General features: G+C 36.7%; 1 protein-coding gene across 1 annotated transcript; it reads left to right on the top strand.

The window, feature by feature from the left end:
- The first annotated feature begins 958 nt into the window (after window positions 1-958).
- On the top strand, window positions 959-9895 carry LOC104118673 (G-type lectin S-receptor-like serine/threonine-protein kinase CES101). Its single transcript, XM_070197753.1, is given in 8 exon segments — window positions 959-2158; window positions 7684-7791; window positions 7878-8065; window positions 8138-8300; window positions 8303-8347; window positions 8858-9095; window positions 9178-9328; window positions 9541-9895. Coding segments are annotated over 8 exon segments (2364 nt in total). The 5' UTR covers window positions 959-999; the 3' UTR covers window positions 9853-9895.
- The last annotated feature ends 567 nt before the right edge of the window (window positions 9896-10462 follow it).

Below are 10462 nucleotides of genomic sequence, written 5' to 3'. Positions count from 1 at the left end.
TAGTTTTGTGATTTTACTATTATAGTGAACTTGAAGATTCTTGGTTATTACTTATTAATCAGGGTTGGCATACAAGAATTTAGTTTCCACTAGAAAAAATGGCAGGTTTGGAATTTTAAGCATACCTATAAAAAATCTGGTCGTCGATAGAAGTCAATGTCAACGCACACGCCGCTGCTGACTATGTTTTGGTTGTTTACATTATGAGTGTATACACTAAGTGTAGATTAATAGAGAGTTGTGGCCCGTAAGTTTTTCCCTTTATACAAAGGCGGATCCAAGATTGTAATAGAGGTTACAGACCCATCATATCGAGATCGAAAGAATGAGCGATGTGCTCAACATTGGGTATGATAAAGCGATGTGCCTCAGCCAAGAATGAGTTTTAAGACCTCGAGAAATACGTTAAACGGTTACAAAAAACGTATAGAGGCCCTGATATTCGCACCCAACCGAATATCACAATGCGGATTTCGTTCAATGTTGGTTATTGATCAGTAAATAATGAGAAATGAAGATTTTTATCTTTTTTAGACTTATACTAGGGATGAAACTCTCCTACTATATAAAGGGTAAGTTTTTCTTTTGTAACAGACACTGTAACACACGAATCAAGCCAATACAAGTTTATTTTTTTGCCTTTTAGCTACTGATAAAGCTCTTATTCACTTATCTTGTTCTTTCATTCACGACTGGGCTCGAACCGAGGGTCCGATCGGGGACGAGGTCACTGTTCAATCTAAGTTCAGGCCTGGCCATAACATTACAATTGGTTTGATTGCTTATTTAGTCTCTAATTCATTTATCTAATATCTTTAATTATTTGTGTTGAATCAAACCATATATTCTTAAATTCGCGTATAAATTTAATTGTTATTCAATTTTGGGTAAACAAATCATAGCTATGGAAAATCTGGTCGTCACAAAAATCAATGTCAACGCACATGCTGCTGACATTAAGTGTAGATTAGAGAGCTGTGGCCTGTAAGCTTTCCTTACATGGCTACCTACAAAATTCTGATAGTAATTTTCATCCTCGTGCTGTTCTGTCACTTCTCGCCTGCGGACTTGGCTGAAATCTCGAAGGAACAAAATCTAACAGATTACCAACAGTTATACTCGGAAAATAGATTCTTCAAAATGCAATTTTTCAGTCCGGGCAAGTCAAGAAACCGTTACTTAGGCATATTTGCTCGGCCAAGTCTTGATATGTACTCCCACGGTATCGAAGAGGGAGATGAAAAGGCTGTGTGGATAGCTAACAGAGACGATCCTATAACTGATACATCTGCAACTGCAAGTCTTATGATCGATCGCGATGGCAGATTAATGATTTCTCATAGTGAAGAAAATGTCATTTTGCTGAGTGCTACTCCAACAGCAGCAACTAACTTAACTGCTATACTACTAGATAATGGTAATTTTGTGCTGAGGCAACTGAATTCCAATGGCTCTGTTAATCGAACACTATGGCAAAGCTTTGATTCTCCAACCGATACACTTTTGCCTGGAATGAAGCTAGGGATTAACTTGAGAACTGGGCATAACTGGTCATTGACTTCATGGGCAACCGATCAAGCACCTGCCTCAGGTTCTTTTACCTTTGCTCTGGACCCTAATGGTACAAATCAGCTGATAATATTGTGGATGGGGAAGGTCTATTGGAAGAGTGGGCCTTTGCCTAATGACCATTTTGGTTTTGCACCCAAAAGGTCGGAGGATTTTAAATATGTCTCAAACGAGGATGAGAAATACTTCATGTATACTGCTTTTTCTCTTTATGAAATGTACACCATTAGTCCATCTGGATCAATTCAGGATGGTTTTGAAAGAAATAAAGTGTTTGGTAATTGTATTGATGGGATTCCTGATGCTGGCTGCGTGAAACAGGTATTGCCCCAGTGCAGGGCAGCTAAAAATTATTGGTTTGAGCTTAGACAAGTTTACATGTTTGGAGACAGTTTTAAATATGATGAGGAGAACTATACCTTGAGCCTCTCTGATTGCAAGGCCAAGTGTGAGAACGATTGCTCGTGTGTTGCCTATGCTTCTGTTGATAGTGACGACGGGACTGGCTGCCAAATTTGGGGAAACAGTTCGAGTTTTGTGACAGCATCAAACAGTCTAGCCAGAGGTGTTTTCTTTCTTACAAGAAAAGGTAATTTTATGGGTTTTGAGTTTGGTTCTTATCCTGCATCAAACAGACATGATGCAATAGTATTTGTAGTATGGCCAAATTTTCATGACATTTTCCATGACATAATATCCATTATAACAAATATTGTGGATCATGACATTTGCCATGACATAATATACACTATTAGGCCAAGGATTTCTTGCTATAAATAGATGAGCTTCTCCTCATTTGCAAACATACCAATTCAAGAGCTTTTTACTCTTGTCTTTTTTTTTCTCCTCCTTTATTTCATTATAGAGTATTTTGTAAGAGAGTGAGTGTTGGGAAACACTTGTGTGAACCCTTTCTTTGGAGTGATCTTGTGAGGTTATTCTCTTGGGGCATTTGGGACTAATTAGAGTATTTACTCTAATTTTGTACTCTCTTTTGTACTCTTGTTGGTATAGTAAAATTGCTCCTCTCCGCTTGTGGACGTAGGTAACCTTGACCGAATCATGTTAAATTTATATCTTCTTTATCTTCTTTAATTGTCGTTATTATCAACTTGCATTGTCTTTGTTATTGTCATTATAACATTGTTTGGCTAAATTTCGCACTACCCAGTTTACCGATCCTAACAAATTGGTATCAGAGCTAGATCAAATCGGGTTAGTTTAAATAGCCAAAATGACTCTAACAAAGTCTTATGTTGAGAAATTTGACCAAAGTGCAAACTTGAGAATATGGCAATTAAAGATGAAAACTATCCTAATTCAGGATGGCTTAGATTTGGCATTGCAAGAAAAGGAGAAGATGCCGGATAAAATGACGGACGAGGAGTTTGCCGTCATAGACAAAAAGGCAAAAACATGTATTATTTTAAATCTTTCAAATTAGGCTTTGCGTGAAGTTGCAGCAGAAAGCTCAGCCAAAGGCATATGGGAAAAGCTTAAAACCATATATATGAAAAGAACAGTAGAAAACAGGCTTTACCTAAAGCAAAATCTCTACACTTTTCGTATGGCTGAAGGTACCTTTGATTCTCTTCTTATGGATTTAAGTAACATAGATGCTGAAATCAAAGATGAGGATCAAGCTGTGGTATTGCTTGTTTCCTTACCCCAGTCGTTTAAACATATAAGAGATACTATACTTTATGGAAAGGATAATATCACTTATAAAGATATTAAATCTATTTTGAAATCAAAAGAACAAATAAATAGAGATATTACTGTGGAATCTAGTGGAAACCAAGGGAAAAACTTATTCATAAGAGGTAGATCCAATAAGAAAGATTCAAGTAGTGAGAAACCTAAATCAAAGTCAAAATCCAGATACATAAATGTCATGTGCAAATATTGTCATAAGAAAGGTCACATTATTTCTGAATGCTATAAATTGAAAAACAAAGAAAAGCATACAGAAAAGAAAAATGAGCACAAAAATACTGACACTGCCGAAGCAAGTGTAGCTGCTGATGAGACTGAGAGGACTATTTTTTAGCAACTAATAATAGTTTCAAATCTAACAATGAGTGAATTTTAGATTCAGGTTGTTCTTATCATATGTGTCGCAGTCGGGATTTATTTACCACATATGAATTTTATGGAGGTGGAGTTGTCTTGATGGGCAACAATGGTGCCTGCAAAGTTATTGGAAAAGGTACAGTCCGAATCAAAATGCACGATGGTGTGGTAAAAATTCTCACCGATGTTAGACATGTTCCTGACTTGAAAAAAAATCTCATCTCTTTGGGCACTCTATAATCTCTTGGGTGCAAGTACACGGGTGAAGGTGGAGTTCTGAAAATTTCTCATAGTGCTCTTGTGATCATGAAAGCACGCAGATCTAGTACGTTGTATACTCTTTTGGGATCTACTGTTATAGGTGTTGTTGCAGTTTCAATATTAGATAAACTAGATTCCGACATTACCAAATTGTGGCATATGCGATTGGAGCATATGAGTGAAAAATATCTTTCCATCCTGAGCAAAAAAGGTCTCTTACGTGGCCAAAGTACCGAAAATATGGAGTTTTGTGAACACTGTGTGTTCGGGAAGCAGAAAAGAGTCAGCTTCAAATCTCCAGCGATTCATAGAACAAAAGATACTTTGGATTACATTCATTCAGATCTTTGGGGTCCTTCACGTACCCCATCAAAAGGTGGTGCCAGGTATATGTTAACTTCATTGATGATTATTCAAGGAAAGTTTGGGTTTATTTCCTGAAAAATAAAAGTGATGTTTTCTTAAATTTCAAACAATGAAAAGTTTTGATTGAGAAGCAAACAGGAAAACAAGTTAAGCGGCTTAGAACAGATAATGGCTTGAAATTTTGTAATGATGAATTCAATAAATTTTGCAAGAATGAAGGAATTGCTCAACATCGTACTGTGAGAATGACACCTCAGCAAAATAGTGTGGCAGAAAGGATTAGTAGAACTCTTTTGGAAAAGGGCTTGTTGCATGATTTCAAATGCTGGGTTGACAAACGCCTTTTGGCAGAAGCTATCTCTACAGCTTGTTATATTGTCAACCGAGCTCCTTCTGCGCCTTTGAACTTTAAGACTCCAGAGGAAATGTGGTCAGGTACTCTTGCTAATTATTTTGATTTAAAGATATTTAGTTGTCCTGCATACATGCATGTAAATGATGGAAAATTAGAGTCAAGGGCTAAAAAGTGTATTTTCCTTGTGTATGCATCTGGTGTGAAAGGATACCGACTATGGTATCCTGATCCCCCGGCACCAAAATTTATAATTAGCAGAGATGTAACCTTTGATGAATCCTCTATGTTACATTCTAGAAAAAAGTCTTCTAGTTCTTGTAATACAGATAAAGGAAAGAGTACACAGAACCAGGTGGAGATTGAGATTGGCATTCCTTCTGAGCCAAGCTCATCAACTTTGGAAAAAAATACAGTTGAAACTCCTGAAGTTGAGATAAAAGCTAAAATTCCTGAAGTTGAGACTCCTGAAGTTGAACCAGAAGAAGAGGAATATTCTATAGCCAAACATAGACCAAGAAGAGAAGGTAAACAACTATTAAGGTTCGAAGATTATGTTGCATTTGCTTTTTCAGTTGCACAGAAAACTGAAGAAATTGGAGAACCATCAAAATATTCAGAAGCAATTTCTGGTGCTGACTCAGCCAAGTGGCTGATTGCAATAAATGAATAAATTGAGTCTCTCCACAAGAATGGTACTTGGTCTCTTGTGAAACCGCCATCACGAAAAAGAATTATTGGTTGCAAATGGGTCTTCAAGAAAAAGGATGGCATTCCAAGGGTTGAAAATGCAAGGTATAAGACACAATTAGTTGCAAAGGGCTATAGTCAGGTACACGGAGTTGATTTTAATAATATTTTCTCACATGTTGTTAAACATAGCTCTATTCGTGTCTTGCTTACCTTCGTTGCCATGTATAATTTAGAATTAGAACAACTTGATGTTAAGACAACTTTCTTACATGGCGAACTTGAGGAACAAATATACATGCATCAACCCTAAGGATTTGAAATTGAAGGAAAAGAAGATCATGTTTGCTTGTTGAAGAAATCCATGTACGGATCAAAGCAGTTTCTAAGACAATGGTATAAAAGGTTTGATTCCTTTATGTTGGGTCATGGTTATTCGAGGAGCATGTATGATAGTTGTGTTTACTTCCGGAAGTTAAGTGATGGTTCATTTGTGTACCTATTATTATATGTTGATGACATGCTCATTGTTGCTAAAGATTTGACAGAAACTCACAATTTGAAAAGTCAACTAAAAGGTGAATTTGAGATGAAAGATTTGGGAGAAGCTAAGAAAATCCTTGGCATGGAGATCAAAAGAGATCGAAAAGCCAACAGGCTATTTCTGACCCAGAAGAAGTACTTGGAGAAAGTCTTGGAGAGGTTTGGCATGAAAGATGCTAAACCAGTTAGTACCCCTCTTGCTGCTCATTTTAAGTTATCAGCTGCTCAGTCCCCGCAGTCAGAGGAAGAAGAGAGGTACATGGCACATGTTCCTTATTCCAGTGCAGTCGGCAGTATTATGTATACAATGGTTTGTACACGTCCAGACATTTCACAAGCAGTGAGCGTGGTAAGCCGGTATATGGCTTGCCCTGGTAAAGCACATTGGCATGATGTGAAATGGATTCTCAAATACTTGGGAGGTACTTCAAACACTTGTTTGGAGTTTGGGAGAAATACTAACACTTTGGTTGGTTTTGTAGACTTAGATTATGCAGGTGATCTTGACAAAAGAAGATCACTGACAGGTTATGTATTTTGCATCGGTGGTTGCACTATTAGTTGGAAAGCTACATTACAACATGTAGTAGCTTTATCTACTACCGAAACAGAATATATGACAGTGACGGAAGCGATCAAAGAAGCTTTATGATTGAATGGTCTATTTGCGGAACTCAGTTTACACCAAGGTAGTATTACCATTTTCTGTGATATTCAAAGTGCCATTCACTTGACTAAAGATCAAATGTATCATGAAAGGACGAAACACATTGATATAAAGTATCATTTCATCCGAGAAACCATTGCTGAAGGAAAAGTCTCTGTTCAGAAGATCAACACTATAGACAATCTTGCTGACATGTTCACAAAACCTCTTCTAGTGTCAAAGTTCAAGCTTTGCATGAACTTGATTGGCATTTATGAAGAATGATTTTGCCCATTGGGGTTTTTGCGGAGAAGGTGAAGCAAATTTATTATATATAAGCCGAAATTAGGCCAAGGTGGAGATTTGTAATATGGCCAAATTTTTATGACATTTGTCATGACATAATATCTACTATCAGGCCAAGGATTGCTTGCTATAAATAGAGGAGCTTCTCCTCATTTGCAAACACACCAATTCAAGAGCTTTTCACTCTTGTCTTTCTGTCTCCTCCTTTATTTCATTATAGAGTATTTTGTAAGAAAGTGAGTGTTGGGAAATACTTGTGTGAACTGTGAACCCTTTCTTTGGAATGATCTTGTGAACTTATTCTCTTGGGGTATTTGAGACTAATTAGAGTATTTACTCTAATTTGATACTCTCTTTTGTACTTTTATTGGTATAGTAAAATTGTTTCTCTCCGCTTGTTGACGTAGGTCACCTTGACCGAACCAAGGTAATATAGTAAAATTATCAACTTACATTGTCTTTATTATTGTCATTATAATACTGTTTGACTAAATTCCGCACTACCCGCTTTATAGATCCTAACAGTATTGCTAACTCATAATAGGATTGTTTTATTCAGCTCAAAATAAATTGTTTTGCGAGGGAACCACACCAATATCACCAATCAGCATTGTCTCATTTGCTGGTCATTCCAAAATTTACTAGCACTAGAACCAAGCTATTTTGTTCCGATCATGATGCTGCAGGATTTAATTTCCTGGATAATAGATTCCATCTTCAGTTCAAATATGCGCTCGTGCAAATGAACAACCACACCTTGCAAAATCTTGTTTTTGAGGCTATTGGAAATTTGGATTTCTAGAGAATCAACCATTATTGATAACATCAAAGTATATTCCAAGAAAAATTATGTTGAGTGTTTACAATTGTTTGACAGATGAGAAGCGAAAATGGTGGATATGGCTGACAATAGCAGTGCCCATAATGCTATTGGTTTTCGTTTTCTCCTTATGCTATCTGATACAAAGAAAACTCATAGCAAGAGGTGAGCAACACATTCACCCTAGCACTAGTCCACAATGATATACTTATTTGTCTCTGAAATCTTTAACTTTTGCAATGGGCAACTAGGCAAAGCCAGAGAAGTAGAGAAAATGTTATACGAGCTAGCAGGTCCTAAAGCAATTCCTGGCCAGTACAACGACAAGAAGTTGAGGCATGATATACAAATTTTCAGCCTTGAATCTATACATGTTGCCACAAACAATTTCTCGTCTGCCAATAAGTTAGGCCAGGGCGGCTATGGACCCGTTTATAAGGTAGTAAAAGTTAAGAAGCATTTTTGATTAAGTTGATTTGTTAGATTTGCTAATTAGTAGCCAAAATTACAGGGGATGTTGGTAGATGGGCAAGAGGTAGCCATAAAGAGACTTTCAACAAGTTCAGGGCAAGGATTGGTTGAGTTCCAAAATGAGATTAAGCTGATTGCTAAACTCCAGCACACTAATCTTGTTAGGCTTTTAGGATGTTGCGTTAAAGGGGAAGAGAAGATATTAGTTATGAATACATGATGAACAAAAGCTTAGACTTCTTCCTATTTGGTATGGATTTCCAATTTCATGCCTTATTTGCTTAATAAATCTTAGAGTTAGGGTTGGCTATTTGAGCCCAAATCCATTTGACCCGCTCAAGGTTGGGCTGGTTATTAACCCGTCCATTTGTTGAACTCAGCCCATCTTGATCCAACCTATTTCAATCCATCTAAAATTGGGTTGATTTTTAGCACAAATTGATTCATGAGTAATTTTGCTAAAATATTTTTTAAATAAATTTATTTTGTTTGATATATTATATATGACCATAACAAAAGAAAATAATACATATTAATTAAGACTTGGTAAGAATTGGGCGGGTTGGGTTATGACCCAAAATTTAGCCCAACTTGACCCAACCCATCTCAGCTCAAGTTACTTTTGGGTGGGTCATTGACCCGCCCATTTATTGATTAAGTCCATTTTGACCCGCCCAAAATCAGCCAACTCTCCCATTTGACACTCCTACTTAACAGTATATATGATAACTAATACCCCGTTTCAATTTTGTATGAACAGATCCTAGCAGAAGAGATACACTAAAGTGGAATATCCGTTTGAACATTATTGAAGGAGTTGCTCAAGGAATACTTTATCTCCATAAGTATTCAAGGCTGAGGGTGATTCACAGAGATCTAAAAACCAGCAATATCTTACTTGATGACAATATGAACCCCAAAATCTCAGATTTTGGTTTGGCTAGGATATTTGGAAAGCAAGAATTTGAAGCAAACACAGAGCGAATTGTTGGTACCTGGTAAGTCCGTAATACTAGATGGTATAATTATCTAACAATGGAGCGAATTCATTTTTTAGGTACTAAGTTGTTTTCTTTTCAGTGGCTACATGTCTCCAGAATATGCCATGAATGGCATTGTATCAATGAAGACAGATGTATTCAGTTTTGGAGTTGTAGTACTCGAGATTTTGAATGGCAAAAGAAACAACAGCTGCTATCACTTGGAACGCCCACTAAACCTCGTAGGATATGTAAGTTTCTCTCATTAAAAGTCAATTATGTAGCATGATCCAGAGACAGATGGAGGGTACTCAATTGAAAAATCACTAAACTTTCAACGGATTTTAAAACTCAAAACCCATAAAATGACTCAAGTGCTAAAAACTTTAATGTTCAACTTTACCTTCTGGATCCGCCTCTGGCATGAAAACTTGATACTTTGCTATATCATATTTTGTCTCAGGCATGGGAGCTGTGGAAAGCAGGCAGAGTATTTGAAGAACTAACGGATCCAATGTTGCTGAATGAATCAACACCAATAAACGAGGTAATGAGATGCATTCATATAGGATTACTGTGTGTTCAAGCCAATCCTATGGACAGGCCATCCATGTCAAATGTGGTTATGATGCTCACAAGTGATAGCTCGCAACTACCCATTCCCAAGCAACCAGCATTCTTCATTGAGACGCATAGAGCAGAGACTGAAATTCGTGAACAACTTGTAAATTGTTCCACAAATGAGTTAACAATTTCAGATATGATCGCTAGATGACTTGTGTCCCTCAAAATTATCAATTTTATCAGGATTGAACTTGCTTGCTGCATCAAGGGATGATGATTTGATTTTGTTTGTTTACTCTTTTTAGCTAATATTGTTACTACTTATTAGGTTTTCCTATAGAACCTTTCTATAACAATATTATTATATAACAATCATTCATTATAAAAGTCAAGTTTTTTACGGAACCAATTTTCATGATATGTTATAATATATGTTCTCTATAACAACATTTCGCTATAACAGTCAAAAAAATCCGGAACAAATGAGACTGTTATATAAAACTGTCAATATGGGCGGGGCCGGGCTAGCCCAGCCCAGCCCACGTGGGCTTTAGCAATTGACGGGCTAGGCTGGGCTAGCCCACCATTTTGACGGGCCTTATAATGGTCAGCCCACCCCAACCCTATGTGGGATGCGGGCCCCCACGGGCCGACCCATCATTTTTTAAAATATAATTTTTTATTTGAGTTTTAACCTAAAAAGATAAATATTTAAAATTTTTAAAAAATCGTATTGGAAAAATTTCACAAAACTTTATAACTTTTTATATTGTTCCAATATATCACAATAAATACTAAAAAAAGTAAAAGACAAGACTTTA

The sequence above is a fragment of the Nicotiana tomentosiformis genome, chromosome 3, assembly GCF_000390325.3.
Source record: "Nicotiana tomentosiformis chromosome 3, ASM39032v3, whole genome shotgun sequence".
In the NCBI taxonomy this organism is placed as follows: Eukaryota; Viridiplantae; Streptophyta; class Magnoliopsida; order Solanales; family Solanaceae; genus Nicotiana; species Nicotiana tomentosiformis.
The sequence above is the reverse complement of the archived record's forward strand: the minus strand, read 5'-3'. Positions and strand labels throughout refer to the sequence as shown.